Source organism: Aristolochia californica, unplaced genomic scaffold (genome assembly GCF_029961685.1).
Source record: "Aristolochia californica isolate CCGP_79_NKW_82.1479 unplaced genomic scaffold, dmAriCali1.0.hap1 SCAF_9, whole genome shotgun sequence".
Lineage (NCBI taxonomy): Eukaryota > Viridiplantae > Streptophyta > Magnoliopsida > Piperales > Aristolochiaceae > Aristolochia > Aristolochia californica.
The window spans coordinates 7,074,526-7,098,504 of record NW_027182290.1 but is presented as its reverse complement, the minus strand read 5'-3'; the positions used below and the strand labels follow the sequence as shown (position 1 = coordinate 7,098,504).

Genomic DNA, 23,979 nt, shown 5'->3' with positions numbered 1-23,979 from the left:
AAAAAATCTTGGTATTATTAATTGGGAAAAGACCTCTCAACTTCAGCAATCATTTTGGGATGCACCCAAACTCAACTTTAATATGGTATCTGTTAGGATCCTTCCAACTTTTTTTTTTTTTTTGTAGAACGAGACAGAAGAAAGAGAGAGATGACGTGGGTTGGAGCTTGAGAAGAGAACCAAAGAGAGAAAAGAGTTAAGGTTTTTCATGGCTCTTTTTACTCATCTAATCCATTCCATTAAATAGATAATTACAGCCTTTCAATTCTATGCAACTTCCTCTTAGAGTCCAACTAAGTACTTTCTACTCTAAAGACCTACCCAAAAATGTAGCTATTATTCCCCCCTTTTAGACTAAACTACCCTAGAATTACTCTCTATTTCCCATAACCCACTTACAGTCATTTTATTAAATTGCCCTTATATCATATTACTAAACTACCCTTATAATTAGCTACTAACAGCATCAAAGTAAGATATCTGTTCTGTGGGGCCTAGTTTGTGTCCATTCAGTTTGTACCCTGTTTAAATTATCCATATCTCAGGCATGTTGTTTGAAGGAGATTATAAAGTAGTCATCAGTAGGTGCTCCAAATCTAGCTCCCTCCTTGGCGCCAATGACCTGTCATTGATTGTATTGTTGGCATTGTGTCTACAATTCATTGTACTTACAATATATTTTTAGATCGGCCAATTCCTTGGCTGATAAATTGATTAAATTTGGAACCTCCCAGCAATCTCTCATTGTTTGGAAAGGTTTCCCCCCTGTAATTTTGCTCTTCTGAGCTTTTGATTTAATAAATTTCAGCATCATTTCAAAATAAACATTACATGCAATTGTTGTAAAATCTTGCTCTTTTCTCAGCTACAACATAATATTCTGTAGCAACTTCTAAATTACTAGATCTCCCAATGGATGAGAAACAAGAAGATGCAACTTATTGTTCAAACTTCAAATAATGATTAGTAACAAGCATGCATGCATTCATACCTCTCTACGATCTTTAAGTTGTTCCTGGAGTAGTGATTGGCCATTCAGGTACAAAACATCAAAAGCAAAAATGCAAACAGGAACCTTTATGTCATCCAACCTGACATCTTTTCGAGCACGAGTGGAAAGTTGCTGAGATCAACAGAGACATAATTTATTAACAGCAAAAACTACAATAAAATAAGCCCTCTGGAACTGGCAAAACAGAAAACATATGAAATTTCAGTTACAGACACAATAAGGAAACTGGTGTATTTTTTAATGCAATATAAAGGTTATTGCCATGATAGCTAGATCTCTCATTTCTATATGAGATAGACGCACTAAAAAGTAAAAAATTGCTTTAAAAGGTATAACAAACATGTTTTTGGAGCTAGTTCAAGAAAACTTCATGGCAGTACAGAGAATTTTGAGATAATTTTTTTCCTGGGACTCTCTTGCACTCTACTATTCTTGTTAAGCAATGCATCTCTAACAAAACTAATAGCACAGTGATACATGAAACAAAAATCATCCTTTTTTAATCTGGGGAAGCTTGAATAGTGTTCTTATTAATTCTCTAATCTACAAAGTGCATGGCACAAATTCTAAGACACTAAAAAAATGTATGACCTGGAATGGCAAAATTTTCTGCATCTCACGGCTATAGGCAACAACTTCACAATCCAGCACAAAGGAACTTATGGTGGACTTCTTGCATCTGCATTCTGACCAAAAGAATTAGGCATGTCTGTATTTACAGAATCACATCATGTCTATATGCCAATATGCAGGAAGTTTCAAACAATAGTATCTTTAAACAATTTTTCAACAAGAAAATGACGAGAGGAACCAGGCTAGGTGCAAACTCCAGCAAGATGACTACAAAAGTAGGAAAACTAAATTTAAGCCACAAAGTAGCACAAAAGCAACAAAGACCATAAAGTAGGATCAATCATTGACTCCTATGATATATGTCACATCAATCTAACAGAAAAGAGTTGATGGTCTAGCCTTTATCAATAATTTGCCAAATAAAAAGCAAAGCAAAATTAGGACACCTATTGCCATTAAACAAAAGGCAGATGGTGTTTCCTTTCATGAGAGTGCTTTTGTCAGGTACCTAGCGTAAGCTTTAACTTTGATCAGATTATCAGTGGTTTGGTGGCAACTGGATTAGGGTTAGCATCACAAACACAAAGAGAAAAGAAACACAAATTGTTGAGGAACCGGATACCCTTTTTCCATGTCCTTCCTTATTTATAACTTTGCTTACATCATAATTAGACAATAGGAAACTCACTCTAACATAAGCATTAAACATGTTTTACAGAACTTCCTGTCACACGCCAATTATACCTTCTACAACTTCTCCCTTAACTAGGAAGTAACTCATGAGCCAATCACCCCTTCTAGAACTTCTCTAATCAATTACAACACAAGATTACTGCAGTACCTACAAAAATACCAAAATTCCCACAAAAATACCAGGATACCCAGTGAAGGCTCCATCCCTTCGATGATGAACCTTGTCCTCGATCTTCAGATAGAACTATTGTGCTTATGTTGTCAAGTATCCCATGGTCTCACATCTTCAAACATGACCTCGCAAGTATCTCTGGTGTTCTCAAAGAAGTATGATTGCAATCAATCAATATGTCAAAGGATTTGGATATTCTATAATTGATTGGTCCCATTCAAAAAGTTGGTGTCCCCATCCATGCTATTGTTTCTAAGAGAATCATAGGCATGAACAGTCAAACACCTACAACAACTTTGTCGTAAATTCAATCATGAAGTGTCCTACTTGTGTCTTTTCATCTTACAGCATAATGGAACACAAAAATGGATCAACTTCCTAGGCCTGGGCCCAATCAATAGGATCCGTGCAAAAACCTGAAAAAACAATGAGAAACAGAAGAAGAAAGAGAAAGGAAAAAGAAGAGAAGAAAAGGCTACATTAAGAGAGCAGCAGTCATCAGGTCTTAGGTCAACCTTAACTCCTCTAATAAACTCACTTAAGTGAGAAAGATTATAAAAAGACATATATGCCCCTCTACACTTACACACTTATATCTCCCTAATTACACCTCCATATGACATGAAAATTTAACCATATAATTCCAACATGAAGACAAGCTAACAGGTAACAGCTAACCCATGAGGGACATAGGAGTATGGGAAAAGACTAAAATACCCATTTTTACATATCTTTCGATAATCCCCCTCAAGCTAGAACATACAAGTCAAGCCCAATTTGTTACAAAAATTTTGAAATTCTTTATTTCCCAAAGCTTTAGTAAAAAAATACCAAGCTAATCAACGGATTTGACATAGGGAGTGACTACAGCTCCGCTCATTATGGCATCATCGACAAAATGGCAATCAATTTCTACATGTTTAGTCCGTTCATGAAATGCTAGGTTCCTTGCAATGAATATTGCAGCCTAGTTATTTTATAACTTTTGTAGTAGGAAAACCCAACTCTTGTATCTTACCCATATAAATTCACTAACCTTGTGAGCCATTGCTCGAGACTTTGCTTTTGCACTAGAGCAAGCTTTTGTTTCTTGTTTTTCAAACTAATTATGTTCGACAAAGAAAACACAATATCTTGAGGTAAATTTCTCTCCAATTTAGACCCCGCATACTCGGCATCCATGTACCGACTAATTTCTAGGTGATTATGTGGTACGTACAACAACCCTTTTCCTAGTGCACCCGTCAAATATCATAATACTTTGTGTGCAGCTTCCAAATGTATCTTCCTCAAATGCTCCATAAATTGGCTGACCAAACTCGTCGCAAATGATATGTCAAGTTGAGTTATTGTACCATAATTAAGCTTGCCTACTAAACTTTTGTACATTGTCTTCTCTTTAACCTTGACACCATCTTCTTCATGGAAACTATCATTTACCTCCATAGGCATCTCAGTAGGCCTATCTCCAGACAGTCCATATTCATAAACCATATTAATCACATATTTTGTCTATGTCACGATAGTACATGTACTTCTTGCTACCTCAATCCCAATGAAATACTTAAGAAATCCTTAGTTTAAAAGTGTTCCGTATGATGTCTTTTGACTTTTTCAATACCTTTCACATCACTCCCTAACAATATTATGTCATCAACGTGTACAATCAACACCACAACTCCAAAAAATCTATTCAAAACAAACAACAAGTGATCACAATGACTTCTAGCGAACCCCAACTACATAACTACTTGATTGAATTTTTCGAGCCAAGCTCTAGGACTCTGCTTTAGGCTATAAATAGTTTTACATAATCTATATACTTTCCATATCTACCCCTAAGCAGCATACATAAAAAGTTGTTCCATAAAAACCTCTTCTACCAAATCACCATACAAGAAGGCATTTTTAATGTCCAACAAGAATAATGACCAACCCTTGTTAATGGCCTCAAAAATCAATTTTTGAATTGATGGCAGGCAAGCAATTGGTGAAACTCAAAGACATCCACTCCATAGGTTTTCTAGTACCCTCTAAGCCAGGTTTTATATCTCTCTATAGAATCATCAATCTTGTATTTGACTATGTATATCTAATGAGAGGCAACTATAGCAGCATCTAATACCCATCCTCCACAGGTTGAGGTACACAACCATATACTTCGAACGAAGAGAACTACCAAATTCGCCAACAGGAGGAGGATATGAAATAGAGCACCAACAACCGTTCCACTCGAGCTCCACTAATAACTGAAGCTGCTCACGTTTTTCAAGGGTATGGGTTACGGGGTCCTTTTCCAACCCTTTTCTTATGCGTTCGTGGATGGCTTCTTTGATTTGGCGTTCATGGATGGCTTCTTTGAGTTGGCTCATGGCTGCTATCTCTTGTAAGAGATGCCAACTTGATTGTGAAAAATCTGGGACACCTTCATAGAAGGTAATATATGTAGACACACGAGTTATTTTGGTTGGTGAACAGTATCACTCATACACCTTTTAGGTATAGGAATAACCCAAGAAGACACACTTGACTAATTGAGGAGATTATTTATCAAAAAATTGACCAAGTATATGGAACCCAAACACATGAGGAAAAGAGGAAACAGCTCACTAGGCTTGAGAATTTGTAAAGGAATCCTACCACCAAGCACATATGAGGGCATTCTATCAATCAAAAAGTAAGCAATGAAGACGGCATCCCCCCAATAGGACTAGGCACCTTGATCTGAAAGAACATAGGTTGAGCAACATCAAGCAGGAGGCAATTTTTGCATTCTGCAACTCCATTCTGTTGTGGAGTATAGACACAGGAAAACTGATGTACAATGTCGTTGGCACAACAAAATGTATCAAATGTATGATTCATGACTTCAAGCCCATTTATCAGCATGCAAAATACGGAGCGAAGCATCTAACTAGTTCTTTATTTGACTATAAAACTTCAAGAATACATAAAAAAACCTAGGATTTCTCTCGTAGGAGATAAACCCAAATAGTTCTACTAAAGTCATCAATAAATGAAACAAAAAACTAGAAGCCAAATATATTGAGTACCCAACATGGATCCCATACATCTCAATGAATAATTTCAAATAAGCTATTGCTATGACTTAAATTGGGCAGAAAAGATGGTGCTACCCGAGTCGACAAGATTCACACTTAAAGGACAAAGTGGAAGGTAGATTAAAAATAACTAAAGTAGTTTGGCTGGAGAGGGATGTCCTAACCACAAGAGCCACTAGAAAGGAGAAACAACTGCATTAAATGCTAAAAAGATGGTGTATAGAACCTTCCAAGAGGTAGAGGGACAGGAAAACACAAACCAATTTTTCTCCTTATCCGTAGGTCCTAAAAGACACAATGATAGAAAGTTACTAAACACAGCAACGATTTAGTAAATTGACTCCAGATAATAAGTTAATAGGAAACTTAGGTATAAAAAGTGTTGAATTTATGAAAAAGAAAAATACTTCATTGACTTATTATAATCAGAGTACATGAACCTCTATTTATAATAGAGGAAGGTAGTAGAGTCCAATTACAATAAAACTACCTTTGTCTCAATTACACCCAAACTATAACTCTTAAAGATAAATCCCAGCATAATTAAATAACTCAATATAGATAAAAGACAAACATAACTCAAACTAGAACTCTTCTAGGACATGACCATAAGATAAAGATGTCGTTGTGAGTCCTTCTTTATCTTCCAACTTATGTGATAAGGATGCTAGCTTGTGGTAATCATGGTGGGTCCTACTTCTTATGGGTTTAGGCCCATCTCATAGGCCTTTCTTGGTCGTGTGGCCCATTTTATAATACTCTTAGATATGTGGGCATTCCTTGGTCGTGTGGGTTGGAGCCCATTTTCCAACGCTCCCTCTCAAGCTAGGAGTGAGAGAACATCATGAACTCCCAGCTTGCTGCAAATGATGTATAAATTCTTTTTGTATCAAATGGCACATCTTTCAATATGACTTCATCTTCTAATACTCCCCCTCACGCTGTTGCGTTCTTCCATGAGGCCCTACTAGCATAATATAAGTGAGAGTAAAAATCACTCCTAGCCAGTAAGACATTGCTCCCTACTCCAGTCCTAATGCTGGATGTAGGGCACACTCCGTCTTCTATAGGTAGTGTGTCTATCGGCATTGCTCTGAAGTGTCCACCACTGTGTCCCTCCACAAGACAACGACTCTCAAGTAATAGGAGTAATAAAAGTCATTACAAGGGGGTAGTGGGTTTATTTATAATGGTGTCCCAACCGTGATATTTTTTAGAGTCAAATAAATTACGGTATGAGAAAAGGTACTGAGGCCACCTCTTCTTCAATAATAATGTCCCCAAAGAGACATAATAGCCACAGCTGAATATAACACGACTATCGTCCAACTCATATAACACGAACCAAAATAATAAACCTTGTAGAAGGACCCATGAAATAAACATAATCCGATATAAATATTTTTTTCTTAGATACAGAAGCTTCATCTTTTGTGCACCCCCTTTCTTGAATATTTTGGTCTTATAAACTTATCCACAACATATGGAATAAAATACCTCTTTCTTGTACTTCTTCTACTGCTCCCCCTCAAACTGGGATGTAATGGCAGTAATCCAACTTGAACCAAATATCATAGATGTAGCAATAAGCCCAAATAACATAGATGTAATAATAAGCCATTAAACCAAGCTAAAGTGAGATATTTTCCTGATATAGCAACTCAAATAGTGATGCAAAACAATCGCCTTAAATTCGGATTTTTCAATACAACAGAATACCAACATGACCTTTGATTCTTCTAATGCGAATATAGTTTTAAATATAGATCAGATTGACATGAAATTTTATCATTCTGAAACTAGACTTAAATACCTTTCATCCAAGTATAAATTCTCTTCATGAAATATAATTATCAAAAGATAAATAATTTGATAGATTTAGGCCTCCGTCATCTGGCTAAACTAAGTATTGTTTCTCCTTTTTTTTCCAACATGACCATTGACTCTTCCAAGATCAATATCTCCTTCTATATAAATCATACCAAGAATTGGTTGAGTAGGTAAGAAAATAGACTTACATATCTTTCTTTTGATATATAATTCTCAATATAAAGTGTCTTTCTTGATAGCATAAAATACCTCAAAAGTTGAAACTTTTTGCTGTTGCTCGAACCTCTTTTGCAATCTGACCTTTGCTGCTTCAAATATCGATTTATCTTTGTAGATAACTCAGATAAAAAATTGGTTGAATAGGTAAAATAATAGACTTGCAAATCTTTTTTTTCATATATATTTCTCCATATAAAGTATAGTTCTTGAGAGCATAGAATACCTCGGAAGCTGAAGTTTTCTGCTGCAGCTCAAATGTCTTTTGCAATCTGACCATCGCTCATTCAAATATCGATATCACTTTTTAGATAACTCCGATTGGAAAAACTCGTTTTTCCTTGGAAACTAGACTCAAATATCTTTCCGTCAATATATAATTTGCAATATAGAAATCTCATTATGAAGGTGAAAAATGCAAAGCAAACTATCGGTGTAAGGACTAAAAAAAATAACTACAAACCTAGACTTAGGGTTTAGGGTTTAGAGAAAATGATCTCATTATCTCTGTGGGTTGACCAAGTCAACTCACAAAACCTGCTCTGATACCATGTTGAATTTATGAAAAATAAAAATACTTCATTGACTTATTATAATGAGAGTACATGAACCTCTATCTATAATAGAGGAAGGTAGTAGAGTCCAATTACAATAAAACTACATTTGTCCCAATTACACCCAAATTATAACTCTTAAAGATAAGTCCTAGCATAATTAAATAACTTAATATAGATAAAAGACAAACATAACTCAAACTAGAACTCTTCTAGGACATGACCATAAGATAAAGATGTCTTTGTGAGTCCTTTTTTATCTTCCAACTTGTGTGATGAGGATGCCAACTCGTGGTAATCATAGTGGGTCCTACTTCTTATGGGTTTGGGTCCATCTTGTGGGTCTTTCTTGGTCGTGTAGCCCATCTTATAATGCTCTTAGATATGTGGGCCTTCCTTGGTCATGTGGGTTGGAGCCCATCTTCCAACAAAAAGACCAGAATTTAAGGACAAAGATGGAGTGGCACCCAACTCCACTCATAGGTGAGATGGACCTATCAGCTAGAGTAACATGATTGAATGAAAAAGACCAGGTGAGAGATGAAAATAATGTGGACACACTTGACACGTGCACGATGCACCAAAGTCAGTAACCCATGGGGTGCTTGAAAACACATCTAGTGTAGACATACTAGATTGTACCATGGTAGTTGTGAGGGTGGAAACATTCTAGACCATGGAAGAAGAGGATAAAGCCCATTGTCCCATGCGTCAAGCCAATTATTGATGTTCATCGAGTGCACCAAGAGCAATAATAACTACACCACTAGCAAAGGATGTTTCACTCTCAAGAAAAATTGAGTTAGCCTAGGCTGACTTGTCGAACTTATCCCAATGTTTGTCTAAAAGATGGTTAGTATCCACACAATGGACGCACTTTTCTCACCATTTCCATCATTACAACCTTGGTTGCGCCCAAATGTATCTATATCTCATCCTTGGCTACCCAACAATGTCCACAGGGTGTCTCTAAGCCATCTTGAATTGGCTGGATATTGAGGGCAGCAGCTCTTGTCCCCTTGTTATCTTTATTGCCCTATGGAACTTTAGGTACCTTTACACACATTAATCGATTGAAGACCTTTTTTAAGTAGAGGAACAATGTCATCCGCAAGTATTTGGGTTCAAACTGCATCAAATTTTGACCCCAACCCATTAAGGAATTAAGCTACATGAAGTTGTCTCTGTTGCGCTCGAAGTTTAGATTCCTTAGTATTAAAAGAATGAACTATCCTTCAAGATACTTTGCAGCTCACTGAAATAACCAATAACTGAACGATCTCCTCTTTAATCCAAAAAATCCCAAATATAACTTATAGATTCTACATAAGTTGCTCTCTTGATCATACAAAGACTCTAACAACTTCCAAATTTCTTTGAAGGTCTCACAATTCATCACAAGTTTCCTAAATTTTGATTTTATGATATTTAGGAGCCAAGTCATGACTTTACAATCCTCTGCCTCCCAATCATTAGTTATCGGGTCACAACGATCATCCCTCAAGTATTTTGACTTCTGCTTAGCTTTCAAATAAATCCGGATAGATTTGGACTAGCCCAAATAATTTTGTCCATTTAATATCTTTGTGATGATCACAATGGTATCCTATTTATTTACATTCCCAGACTCTTTGGCTAGTATAACCACTTCACCTTGATCAGCCATCATTCACTAACAAAAACAACCAGAATTTTTACAAATAGATATTGGAATATACTACCAAGTCAACCAGCATAAAAAGAGCACTAAAGGAACACTATATAAGCCTGTGCAAATGAGGTGGTTGCCCACACCACACATAAAACTAGGGCACTAAAGCACTATTGATTGTATATATGTCAACCATGCCATGATCTAAGAGAAACAACTTCAGAAGAGGCCACTTAGGGCTGACACCAGCCATGAGGATGATGATGTAGGCAGGATGCAAACATGGAAGACTTGCAGAGTGGAGGCACAAAATTGGGATAGGGGCACCCAAACAAGCCTCTAAGGGCACAAAAACTTCATAAAACTGTTCAATTGACAGCACAAGCCATCAACCCTAAGGTTATGGCGCAAAGAAAAGGAAAAAAGGTCGAACCTTTACCTTCAATCAACAACAATTTTGTGAAATCCCTCTTCCTGGAGAGTCTACAACTTGAAGAGAAGAAGATTCTTGCTTAAAATCCCACAACAATAAGATTGATCACTCTAATACCATTTAAAATCCGAGAAACAAAGAAAAACAAAAGAAGAAAGGGAAAGGAGAGAGGAGAAATTGGAAAAGGTTGTGTCAAGGGAGCAACAGCCATCAGGTCATAGGTCGACCCTAATTTAAATTCACTTAAGTAAGAAAGATTACAAAAAGATATATATGCCCCTCAACACTTACACACTTTAGCTCCCTAATTACACCTTCGAAAGACATGAAAATTTAACCATATAATTCTAACATAAAGACAAGCTAATAGCTATCCTACGAGGGACATACGAGAAAGGGAAAAGACTAAAATACCCCTTTTCACACATCTTTCAACAATCCTCATTGAAATCATGGTTTGGGAAGTCTATTCTTGTGAGCCTTGGTGCATGCTCCCCTTTTTGTTATTGGTCACATCTTTGGCCACAAAAGTGGGATTGCGCTCATCTTCAACAAACTCAAACTTTTCTAGATCAAACTCCTTAGGTTGAACTCCAAGAAATATTTCGATTTCAGTAGGCCATCCATCCACTAATTGTTAGAGGGTTTGCACTAATATGTGTTGGAGCAGGCTAAAGCTTTCTTTCTAACTGATCTCCAATTAGTTGATGGCAGTTTGGAGTCAGCTTTCGCTTTCTTTGGCCATCATTTGGTGGTCTGACATGATGACTTGAATGAGATATGCTCGGGCAGTAAGACTGTCCATCCATGAAAACCCATCATCCAAGATGAAAAGACTTCAATTCTCTCCATCTGTGTGCAAGTGGTGGGAACCAAAGAAAGATGTAAGCAAGGTTGAGTTGCCTTGGGTTGAGTCGCCTCAAGTAATGCCCTGAGAGCTACAATGTCTTCCATGAGCCTAGGAATCACTTCAACGCGAGTACAAGTCTCAAAAGGTTCTCACAATGTAACTTGAGAGAACTTTCAAGTCGTTTCATTGTAAATTGGAATCGCCTCAAACAGGTTTAGCTGTATAACTAGTGAAGGCTTCTAGTCACCTTGTCGTGGGTGCAAGTCGCCTTGAGTGTTTTCTCAAGTGTTGTCTATGAAGACTTCAAGTTGCCTTGAGATTTTGAACCAATGGTTCAAACGCAGCTCATCTACTTCAACTGCTATCAAGCTTTCAGAATTTTGGGGGAATGAATCAATAAGCTCTAACTTCGGTCAAATTATTGGTGGTTTAGCTGGTCAGGGAACTAAAATACCCCTTCTCCACATCCTTTAGTTTTCTTACATCATAATTTCAAAAACTCTACAAACTGGGAAACATTAACTAGGAATCAGTGTTTCAGGGAAGGACCTTCTCGAACTTCTCTAATTAATTACAAAACAAGATTACCAAAATACATATACCCAAATGCAGAGAACAATATTAAAATGCCCAGTTATATGACATCTAACAGCTCTCGACATAGTAATAGAAATAATTGAATACTAGTAGCCAACATGTCTCAAACTAATAAAGTTAAGCCGAGGACTTTCAGCACTTACCCAGCATGTGTGGCAGCAACAGAAATCTAAACCAAACTGAAACTTTTTCTCTAACACAAAGTAACTTTGACCTGTTCTTCTACTAATTGGAAAAGATAAGGTTGAAGCAAAGTACCTAGATACTGCATTGACAACGTCTGGAAATTTTCCTGTATTCCGCTCTGCATTTCGACTATAAATGTGAACTGAACCATTGTCCAAGTAGTGTATCTAGTCCAAATGAAAAGTCAGTTTACCGAAAAAAAGGTGAATAGCTATTACTGACAAGAAAGACATGAGACATACCTGAGCACGCTCTCCATCATACTTATACTCACATGTGAATTCCATGTCCTGAAATTTATCCAAGATTTCTGACACTCCCTTGGCAGGCTTAGCTAACATGGGCCCTATAGGCACACCCAGTGTGAACCCACAAGTCTCTGAGAGCTTCCATATACCAACTTCCAAGAGAGCTGCAACAATTTTATCATATACAGGAAGTACTGAATATACTTGTTTGACAATCTTTCCAGCCTGATGAATGAAAAAGTAGAGGAAGGAATGTATCAGCCACTTCAGTCCATCATAAAAAACCATCTGAGGTTTCATTTTTGTGTCATGGATGAAAAAATAGCTCAAAGTAACTATTTACAACAACCTGCACCAAAATAAACAGGGCTGGCTGCATATGGAAGGAAATCCACACAATGCTTTTTGTTTTTTTGAAGATGGTAATTTAATTCATAAAAATTGAAGTACAACAATAAGGTGGGGAGAGGAGAGCCATTAAACACCAACAAAAAGATCCAATCTAGTCACAACAGACTCTGCAAAATAATCAGCAGCTTGATTAGCTGACTGGAATACATGACGCCAAACAACAGAAAATGTAGAACACAAGAAAAGTATCCATCATAGTAATTCCGAAGGCACCAAGGTAGGAGTGGCAGCACCAGAACATCATTAAACTTACTGTAAATGAGTGCCCTTCCACACTAACCAGACAAAAATAAAGCCGAACAAAAAGCTCAAGACCTTGAAGCAAAGCTTTGATTTCAGCTTCTAAAGCACCGCATGAACCAAAAGAGCCACAAAAAGTGAATTGAATAGCGCATAAATGATTCTTAACAACTTCTTCAACACCAGTTTTTTTTTGAGAAAAATGTGTAAATGTATTACTAAAGAAGGTAGGATACAAAACCTTGATAGCTAAAAAAGACTTTCCTCCACAACAAGATGTTGGAGGGAAATGCCCTTTTTTGCATGAACGTCGGCTAAGTGATTAGCCGATCTAGGAACATGATTCCACTTACACTGTAATGCAGAAATTAACTTACAAACTTCATCAAATAACTCTCAATGACGCCAAGGAGGTTTGGAAGGCTTCGTGCACCAGTTGATAATGACTTTAGAATCACCCTCAACAAAGAGGACACCTTTTTTTTGCTTGAATAGTTTCAGCCCGTTGTACAGCCCATGTAGCTCAGCACTTGTAGAGTCAGAAATACCAATTGGGCCCGCATATGTAAAAAGAAGGTTTGCATTTTCATCATGAATTACTCCACAATATCCTGCCGGTCCCGGACATCTAAGGGCACTTCCATCAAAATTTAGCTTAAAATGGCCAGAAGGGGGTTTTGGACCATTCAACCATTTCTGGATTTTTTGCCGGAAATGACATTTCTGCAATAGTTCGCCAGTTTCCACGCAAGTTTGCCCCTTGAAAATTGCAGAAATCCTTTCGTAAAAGAACCCAAGAAGATACTTGCCCGACAATTCTGTCACATAGAATTTTACAAGGGAGAGACTTCTGATTAAATTTTCTATTGTTCCTTTCTTTCCATAAATTCCACGCTATGCGCCCAACACAACAAGATATTAATATTTTCCCCAATTTAGGGAGATGAGCGCTGACCAGAGTGAGGATTGTGTTATGTAAATCTTGCGATGGGCAATATAGAATTCCTATTTTGTTCATCAGATTGGTCCAAATCATATGAGCATATTCACAATGCAATAGGGTGTGATCTGCAGTTTCTGGAGACGTATTGCAGAACGGGCATAGAGGATTTGGAACATTAGTCCCTCGTCTTTGTAAAGCATCTGAAGTTAGAATTTTCTTACGGCAAATAGTCCAGATAAAGAACTTTACGCGAGGAGGAATATGCAAGGACCATGCGAAGGCAGCTGGATGTGTAGCTTGGAGTGTATGGCACAAAATCATGTGGTGATACGAAGAAGTAGTAGAGAACATACCTTGCTTGTTTGGCATCCAGATAAGTGTATCGGATGAGCTTTTTATTTTCACTTCGGAGAGCTTTTTTACCAAGTCAGTTGCTTCCAAAGCTTCGGTGTCATTCAATGCTCGCCTGAGATGTAAGTTCCATTCGCCCGAGGCCTGCCTATGGTCTAAAACCATCATATTATGAGTTCATGATAGTTGGTGAATACGTTCATGGTTGTCCTTGATACAGCTTGAGCCAAGCCACCAGTCCGTCCAGAACAGAGTTTTCTTGCCGCAACCAATATAGCATTTGACCGCAGACTTGAAGATAGGAAGGAGTTGGGCTATTTTCTTCCATACGAGAGATAACTTGTGAAGTGTTTCCCTGTCCATCCACCACCCATTGTCTTTCCCATATTTGATTTTTACCATTTGGCACCATAACAAATTGGGTTGCATATTGTATTTCCATATCCACTTCAAGAGCAAGGCCTTGTTCATTGTAGCAATGTCCCGAATCCCGAGCCCCCCCATAATAATAGGTTTACAAACATCTCCCCATTTTACAAGATTATACTTTTTTTCCCCATTTGGCCCATCCCATAAGAATCTTCTTTTTAAAAGCTCTATTCTATCCCTAATAGAGGCAGGACAATGATACAAAGATAAAAAATAAGACGGAATACCATGTAGGCAAGACTTAATAAGAACCAACTTACCAGCTTTGGATAAATATTTCCCTTTCCAAGAAGCGAGACGCTTTTCGAGACATTCAACAACTAGGAACCAAGCGTTCTTTGTAGGCAATAGTGGAGTCAGAGGCAGGCCTAGATAAGTGCTTGGAAGAGACGCAACCTTACACCCCAAATAACTTGGCATCGAATTGAGAACAGAGGATTCAATATTAAATCCAAAGATTGAAGTTTTAGCCCAACTTAACTTTTGACTAGTGGTTAATTCAAAAATGTTCAACACTACTTTCATGTGGGAAACTTGTCTCAGGGACTCTTCTCCAAAAAGAATTGTATCATTAGCATATTGTAAAATATGAATGTCTTGGTTTGGATCTTCTGAGACAAGATTTAACCAACCCAAACGTTTTGCAAAATGGAGCATTGAAACAAGGTACTCATCAATGAGAGTAAATATGAATGGGGATAGTGGGTCTCCTTGTCTCCCCCTAGAAGCTTTGAAATAGCTATGTGGTTTTCCATTTACCAGGACAGAATAAGAAGGAGAAGAAACACAACTCCTCATCCAAAATTTCCACCTTGTGCCAAAACCCATTCGGTCACAAAGAAAATCAACTAGTTTCCAGTCAACCCGGTCAAAAGCTTTCTCAAAGTAAATTTTCAGAACAAACATTGGCAGGGATGATTTTTTGACAGAATCAAGGAGTTCATGAGCAGTCAGAGAAGAGTCCAGGATATTCCTATCTCGAATAAAAGCGCTTTGATAAGGATTATTACCTTGGAAAGGATGGCTTTTAGCCGATTTGCCAAGAGACGCCCAATGATTTTATATGAACTGGAGGTGAGGCTAATGGGACGAAAGTCTTTGGGTAGCTCTGTATTTAACTTTTTTGGAACAAGTGCGATAAAAGACGCACCAATTCCACAATGAGTTATTCCCACTTGGTGAAAATTCTGAATGAATGCGCTGATATCATTTTTTAAGAGGTCCCAAAAACAATGGTAAAACTCACCATTAAAGCCATCTGGTCCAGGGGGCTTTATCTTTAGGCAAGCCGAGGACAGCCCGTTCAATTTCTTCTGATGAGAAAGGCTTTCCAGTTCTACAGCATCTTCAGGAAAGATATGCTGGAATTCGAGCTGCTAGACTCTCGGTCTTCTGAAACAATCTTCTGAGTACAGTTCTATGAAGTACTTCACTAAAAGGTTAGAAATGGAGGCTCTATCCGTTATCACTTGGTCTTCATGACAAAGAACAGTGATACGGTTAGTCCTACTCCTGGCCGAAGCGATGGAATGGAAAAACTTTGTGTTTCCATCTCCTTCGGCTATCCATCGAAATCTAGAACGTTGTTTCCAACGAACAAACTCTGATCGAAGAAAACTCCAATATTCTAAGTTTAAATGATTTCTAACAAGTAAATCAGAAGAAGAGATTGACCTTTGTTCTTCAAGTAGATCCAGCTCAGAGATGCGGCGGCGAATCGATTCTTTCCAAGAAGCAGCAGATATTCGATGATTTTTTCCCATAGTCTGATCTTTGCCTTAAGAGCTTTGAGTTTCAGAGGGAGAACCCATCCCGGGTTCAGATGATTTTCCTGCTTGAGCCACCAAGTTTTGCAGGAAGGAATGAAAGAATCGGTCAATAGCCAGGCATTCTCAAAGCGAAAAGGAGATCGTTCCCACGCGACTGGACGGGTATTGATTTGAATAGGCCAATGGTCAAATTCAATATTATTTAGGACTTGACAGGAGATGTTAGGGAAAAGTAGGTTCCATTCATTGTTGACAAAAAATCGTTCCAGCTTAGACAAAATCGGGGGATCTGAAAATTTGTCCAGGTGAATTTTTTCCCCGAGAGAGGAATGTCACAGAGACCTAGACTACTAATGAAGTCAGGAAAGGCTCTCATTGATGATGAGGTTCTGGTTGCAAGAGGGTTTTTGTCTGAGCAGAGAAGCGTCGCATTGAAATCTCCTCCTAGAAGACAAGGGAGGTCCCATGATTGGACGAGTTGGAAGACTTCCTCCCAGAAGGGTGCCCGGTCTCGGTGTCGAGTAGGCCCATAGATGTCGACTAGCGCCCATGAAGCTCCAAGGTTGTGATCAAGGAAACGGAGACCGATTGAGAAATGACCCGGTATAACGGAAATTACATCAAATGCTTTTGGATCCCAGATGACAACTATGCCACCGGAATATCCAATTGCATCAACATTGGCCCACGCAAGATTAGAGTCATACCATAAGTCACAGACAAGAGAGTAGTCAAAAGACTGCAACTTTGTTTCAAGAAGTATAGCTATTTTTGGTTTAACATCAAAAAGAACTGCTTTGATGAGGGCTCGCTTAGACAGAGAGCCTAGCCCTCTAACATTCCTAGACAATACAATCATGTAGAACGGGGGGTGGTGATATTCTGCGCGGCCTTACCAGCTTCGAGGTAGCCTGAACAGAAGATTGTTGCCAACTCTGTCATTTTCGAGATATCCTCCCGTGGGAAGTTTTGTTCTTGCTCCAGCAGAAACAGGAGAAGATCATCCCGCGGATTGGGAGCAATGGCCATGGTTGGGGTGGGGTTTGGAATTAGAGTTGGTGGAAGGTCGGACCAAGTGGGGGGGATTTCAGAGGGGAAGGCTGGAGGAAGTTCGAACCGATAAGGGGGGGTTTCCATGGGGAGGACTGGAGGGGAAATTACAGTGGGAGAAAGTGGGGAGCGTGGTAGCTTTAACTTTGCCTTTTCCTTTTTTTTTTTTCCTCCTTGAGTAAGTATAAGTGTAAGAGGTTGTGGCATATTTTCTTTCGGCTTTGGTCTGCAGGGGGTTTCGTTTTGGGGGTTGAGGTCTCCATGGTGTCAGAGTATGGTTTGAGAATTCGAAGAGGGGCGGGGGGGTGGATATATAAAGTGGTTGGGGAGTGGTATGGGGGATCGAAGTCCCAGGTGGAGTTTGCATTGATGGGATTCGAAATAGAGAGGGATGGAGGGGAGGGGCTTGACGGGTCTCGAGGAGGATCTACATTTTGGGAAACTTGTATCAGAGGGGAAGGGTCTGATGGGATGGTGACAAGAGGTACGGGAAGAGTGATGATTTGATGCGGCTAAGTGCTGGTGGTGGTACGGGAAGAGTGATGATTTGATGCGGCTAAGTGGGGGGGGGTGGAATGTGAAAGTGCATGGGGAAGGAACAATGGTGGCAGGTCTCAGAGAGGTTGATGTGATCAAGTGGGGGATAGCCGAGGTTGATAATCCTCGGGGAGTGCAGATGGCAGAGATGTGGCATATGAAAGAGTTGAGAAAGTCCGGCGGGGGGTAATCAAGAACGGTGGTCCTCGGGATGCGAGGGGTTCTAGGTAGCTGGGTAGGGTGGCGGATGGAGGGGCAACGGAGCTCGACTGGTGAAATTGGGGGGAAGATTTAAATACGATGGGACGAGAGGTCGGCGTGATCAGGTGGGTGTCTGTGGGGCTTGGGAATTGATGATATCGGGGGTGGCGTGTAGAAAGGGTATGACTGCAGTGAATGTGGAGTTTGAAAAGGTAATTTTTGTTGGTTGAAAGAGACTGGCCGGGGATCGAGGCTGCCAAGAGTGATTCGGAGGTGAGATAGGTATGGGCTTAGCATGGGGGGTTGTGGTTTGACGTGGTGATGATGGCTCTCGTGAAATGGAGGGGGTGGTAGCTGGGGAGGCGAGGTTTCCTTGGGTTGTGTGTCTCGATGTGACAAAGTTTGATGGAAATGGTGATGAGGGGGTAGCGTGGTTTATGAGAATAGGATAAAGGGTGCTGACAGTGGTTCTGTCAAGTGAAGATGGCACTGGGCACGTGGCGAGAGTTGTGGAAAAAATATTGTTGTCAGCTAATGGTTCCAGCAACGGGCCATCTTGAAATATTTTGTCAGAGAGATTTGTTTTTGGGGCTGGTGACAAGTAGACGGCGGCTTTTTGGGAGGCCCGACTAACAGGTGGTGGCACTGTGGTCGAGGGTATTGGTATTGGTGGGATTTTGTCGGCTCGGGCATTTAATGGGTCACTCAAAAGCGGCGGTGAGGGGATTTTTCTGAGATTTGTTTTGTAGTTTGGATTTGAAGTTTGGGACTGAGTTCGTTTCGGAACCCAAGTCTGATTGGACTCCGAGTTATGTTTCCGAGTTGGCTGTGTTGGGTGAGTCGACTCAGCCTAAGTCAGACATCAAGAGGTTTCTTCCAAGTTGAAAAATTCTGCTGGGAGGATTTCCAGGTCTCCAAATTCCATGGAGACCCATGCCGCGATTTTTCCGCAAGAGATGTGAAAAAATTGTAAACCACTTACTGGTGATTTTGGCCGGATGAAGATTTTCTCCTTGCGGAGATTCGCTGGTTGGCTTTCAGCCCAAATGAGTTCTCCGAAAAAGTTTGTGAGGCATTCCAGAGTATGCCTGCAACGAATTTCCACCGGAAGTCCTTTGATGATCACCCATTGCCCCGAAAGGGGAGTTGTGAGTTCTGATCTCCAATTCATCATGTGTAGGATCGGGGATTCAGTCTCTATCTTTAGTGAGTGTATTTTCCGGCGATCCTCCTCCGAATTAAAATTTATTATCCACCTCCCCTCATGAGCTTTGGTGATGGCTTTGGTTATGATATTTCGCTTTTGTATCCATTCTTGGATTTGCTCACTGGCAAAAAAAAATTTGGGGACCTCTATGACGCCAGGGCCATTTTACGAGTGCCCTCAATTTCGATGTGGGCTGGCAGGGAGATTGAAAATTGGTTTTTGTGCAGTGAGGTTTGAGGCAAGGGTGTTGGTGATAGATAGTTGTTTGGGGTGATCTGAGTTTTTTTCGGTGGAATATCAGGCAGAGGTGAAAAGTTTGGATTTTGTTGGTGTGAAGTTCTTGGTTTTGAGTGGATTTTTTCGGGTGTGGTTAATTGCCGGAGTGTTTGGTCAAACCGTTTCCATCCCATGCCAGAATTTGAAAGTTGTGGTAGGTATATCATACCCATAATCAACGGGCCATGTCTCTGGGTGACGACGCATTCAAGTAATCCACCGTGATACTGGATGTGTAGTTGGAATTCCAGATCCCCGGTGAGGAGTGATCTGCCGTATCTTCTTCCCGTGGTGCCCAATTGGATTTTCCCGGAGATGTCTAGGAAAGAGTCAACCGCAGAGATCGGGAGGGAGATGTAGGATTTTTTCTTCCCTTCCTGTGTATGTATCTGGATTGCTTCCCCACTCTTCTCATTCCTTTTCCGAAAGGTTAGCTTTGCTTTTCCGTTCTGGAATTCGTATCTTGCCAGGTCCTCCACTAGAATCCTTCACCGAGAGGTTCTTGAAATGACAGTTTGCCATTTCTCTCCTGAGCTATCTTCTGCTTCGCTTTTTCCTTCTTCCTCCTTGTCTTCTTCTTCCAGTTGATTTTCTTGCTATTGTTGTTGCTTCTTCCCCAGACTGGTTCGATCGTCACCCCGTCCTGTGCGCTGTTCTACTAGAAGAGTTGGGTCAAAGGGAATGCTCGTTTGATTTCTCCGTTTCCCAGTTGGTAGGTGGGAGGGAGTTACTCCTTGGCCAACCCCCATCTTCCCTATTTACTCGGTCATTTTTTACATCACTAACTCTTTCTTTCCAAGCAGTGAACGAAAATATTCTCCAACACCAATTGGACCTAGATTTCCAAAAGAACTACTGCAAAAATTCAACTTGAGCGAACCCTCCAAAGCAAGCTCCTAACAAACCATAGAGGGAGGATAATAGAAGCAAAACTGTGGAAAATCCATCCAATTCCTTCAAATAACAGAACTTGGATAAGATTTAAAAACCCCCAGAGAATGAATCCATGAGAGAATTAAATGAATTGACTGCATGATAACTCCACCCACAAAGTTCTAAACACCTTTGAATTTCCTTGAATTCCTCTTCTTCCCCAAACTCCATGAGATAGCAGCCAAAGATAAATACCAAAACTTTTTTAACCTTCTCTAAAGAAAGACCACAGTAAAAATTGACAAAGAAACACCCCAACACAAAACATTTTTAAGGACATGATGCATGAATACTAGAAGTATTGTTACCTAATATTAGGAATCTATTAATTCAGAATTAAAGAAGATAAGAAGTTAGAATTGTAAAGGAATAGTCCCACATGGATTAGTGAGTACAAAGATCTTGAGTTTATTAGCTGGGAAAGAGGTTTCCTAAGTTAGCTAGTCATTTTTGGATGGGCCTTGGACCCAACCTAACATGGTATCAAAGCGGGTACTCACATGTGAACCCACACCTAAATTATTCACTTGTACAGCCACAAAAAGAGGGCCTACACCTATAAATTATCCACTTGAAGAGCCACAAAAGAAGGCTTACACCTAAAATTATCCACTAGTAGAGCCACAAAAGAGGGCCTACACCTAAATTATCCACTTGTAGAGCCACAAAAGTGGGCCTATATGTGAGGGGGAGTGTTAAGGAATAGTCCCACATAGATTAGTGAATACAAAGATCTTGAGTTTAAGGTTTTCTAAGTTGGCTAGTCATTTTGGGATAGGCCTTGGACCCAACTTAACAAGAAAGCATTACTGATTTGTTTCATACTTAGGTGTGAGCTTTGGTTTGAGTTTTAAGTTTGAGTTTTATGTCATGAGTGGAGGAAACAAAAGAGTTTAAAATTGGGCTGTTGTACAGGTTGATTTCATGTAAGAGCATGGAGAAGTGCGAGTCAATTTGGACTAGGAGTAGGAAAGGTGACTATGAGGTGGGCCACACCATTTTAATTGACTTAGAGAGGAAATAAAAGACTCCATGCCAAGAAGGTAATGTAGTTGACTCAAATCCCCATCAAACTTTGTTTGTTGTGTGTTTTGTATGTTTGTTTGCTTTCTCTTTCCACTCACTTCACAATCCATCCATTACCTATCCTCTCTACTCACCGAACTCTTTCCCACCCTAATTTTCCAAAGTTTCACAATAAAACATTAAACATAACAGTAAGAAAAATTGAATTTTCTATCACCTGAGGGCATCCTTCAAAATTTATTTAGTTTGAGTATGTGCCCAGCTCCATCCCACATCTGAAAATGGCTTTGGATTTTATAAATTTATAAGGATGAGTATTAAGCCTCTTAAGTGCCAGGACATTTTGGGATTGCATCAGACCAAACTAAACATAGTATCGGAGCAAACCCAAGTTTGTATTTGTGTTCTATGTGGTCTCCCTAGGTTCTCTATGAATCAAACATCTCCGTTCTCCATGCCTTGAGCTAGGTTGTCAATTAAACCTACACATGAAGGGGAATATAGTAGTGTATAAAGTCCCCCAATCTATAACTTTATGTGCTTCACATCCCAGACTAGTTTGTCTGAAGTGAGAGTACAAGTATACGAGAATAATCCCACACTGGTTTGGGATTGAAACGATCCCATGTTTATTAGTTGAGATGCTTCTTAAATTCAGCTAGTCATTTTGGGATAGACCTAACCCAACTTTAACATAGTATTAGCGTACAATGGCCCATTTTGTTGGGCCTTGTTAGTGTCGATTGGGTAACAAAAGATAATAGTATCAGATATATAGTCATGTAAAAGATGACAAGACACATCAACTGAAAATACCAACTCAGATGCTCCCAATCACTTGCAAATTGAAGTAGAAGACCAGCAGTTTCCAAGATTGAAGTTCTACACAAGTTGCCTACGACAGCATTTGAATGAAGGTTACTAGTTTTTCATGAAAACAAAATTGTCAAAGTGAGGAGTAAAAGCATATTGCTACTCAGAAGCTAGAATCATTTGTTTGATTCATAAAAAGCCAAGAGATACTCTTGACTTCAGATGATATTTTGTGGAAGAATGTCGGGTTGCTGATGAGCTGAAAAAGGATTTCATTTTATGCCAATTTTGACCAGAACTATGGACACTATTTAGTGACAGGGAAGTAATCTGGCATGTGTAACTTCTATAAACCACACAATTGCAGCATATCTAATTACCCAAGCCACATCAATTGAAAGTTTCCAATACTGATGGGCACAGATCCAAATACCTTTCTAGTTGAGATCCTAGCCATCCTTGGCTAAAAGTCCTGCATTTGAACATTAAGAGCTATTGTAGACAAATGTGTAATCCATTCCTTGAGCTGGAAGCAAGAAGCACCAACTAAAACTATTCCATATCTATGTTTTTGTATTGTTGTTGAGCTTATTTCTAAATAAGCAAACAATCTGAATTTCACATAGTTTATGAAATGCCAGGCACTATCAACAAAATAGATGCACTAACCTCTTCAAGAAGAGTCTGAATTTGAGAAGGCAGAGGAAGAGGCTTTTCAGAATATACAGCAGCTTGTGCTAAAGCTACTAAAAGAGTCTGCTCAGCCGCACCTACTCGCATTTTTGACTGCACATGATAGTCTTAACTCTTCAGCAAGGGTAAATGACAGAGAAAAATAAAAATCTCAAAAGAGACGGCTTACAACCTGAAGTAAACGTGTTAGATATTGAGGTTCACAATCTGTAGCTGCAACAAGAAGTGATTTAATATGTTTCCGTTTCTTTTCTTGACTATCTTTCCCAGATTCCTATTAGAATTAAAAATAAAAAATCAGTCAGCAGCATAATTAATAAAGGATACTTGAAGATTTGATTAATCATAGTTGTCATTGCATATCTTCATCTCGAGAGGACAATTTTTTGTACATTGATGTCAAATTTAATGAAGTTTCTCCACCAAGGATTCCAAAATAAATTTATTACTTGGGTTCCAAAATAATTATCATTATCTTTGCCATCATTGTCATTACATTAATCCCTGATTTCTGCGGTAAGATGTCACAAAAGTTTCATAAGACCGTTCAAGACATTGTTTGGGACCTTCATGTTTTCTTGGTCCCATGTAACTTGCTCAGCAAACGGTGACATAGATAAGCTTGCTAAGGAGGGGGTTGACCTTCAACACCTTGTCATGAATGTTTCCTCTTATATTTTTTCTAGTCAATTTTTTGCACTTGCCTTCTGCCCAGCTTGTATTTGCTCTTGTTTGCTTTTAAAAATCAACATTTAAAAAAACAAAAAATGTTATTGACCTGACTGATACAAACGTCTTTTACTGAGGGAAGGATGGCAGCTAAATATTAACAAGCATAGTCTGGATTCTTACGTATATATAAGCAACAAGAAAGCACAATATTTTTCTTCTCATGGACTTACAGAGACTTCAGACAAATCCCACCAGCCAACAATCTCAGAGCAATTCTTTCACTAAATTAGAGAGATAAATTGGAACCCAAGCAAATAAGATCACCATGACCAAGGGAAAGAGATGATCTTC

General features: G+C 39.2%; 1 protein-coding gene across 1 annotated transcript in view; it reads right to left on the bottom strand.

Annotated features, from left to right (window-relative positions):
- The window catches only part of LOC137940432 (DNA ligase 1), a 31,474-nt gene that overhangs the window by 6,157 nt on the left and 1,338 nt on the right, over positions 1 to 23,979 (bottom strand). Inside the window, exons 3-8 of the mRNA XM_068785494.1 lie at positions 23,129 to 23,230; positions 22,933 to 23,049; positions 12,072 to 12,302; positions 11,902 to 11,996; positions 1,604 to 1,691; positions 992 to 1,123 (exon numbers count right to left, since the gene is read on the bottom strand). Of these exons, the coding sequence (XP_068641595.1) occupies positions 992 to 1,123; positions 1,604 to 1,691; positions 11,902 to 11,996; positions 12,072 to 12,302; positions 22,933 to 23,049; positions 23,129 to 23,230 (765 nt within the window). The remainder of the gene's footprint in view (positions 1 to 991; positions 1,124 to 1,603; positions 1,692 to 11,901; positions 11,997 to 12,071; positions 12,303 to 22,932; positions 23,050 to 23,128; positions 23,231 to 23,979) is intronic.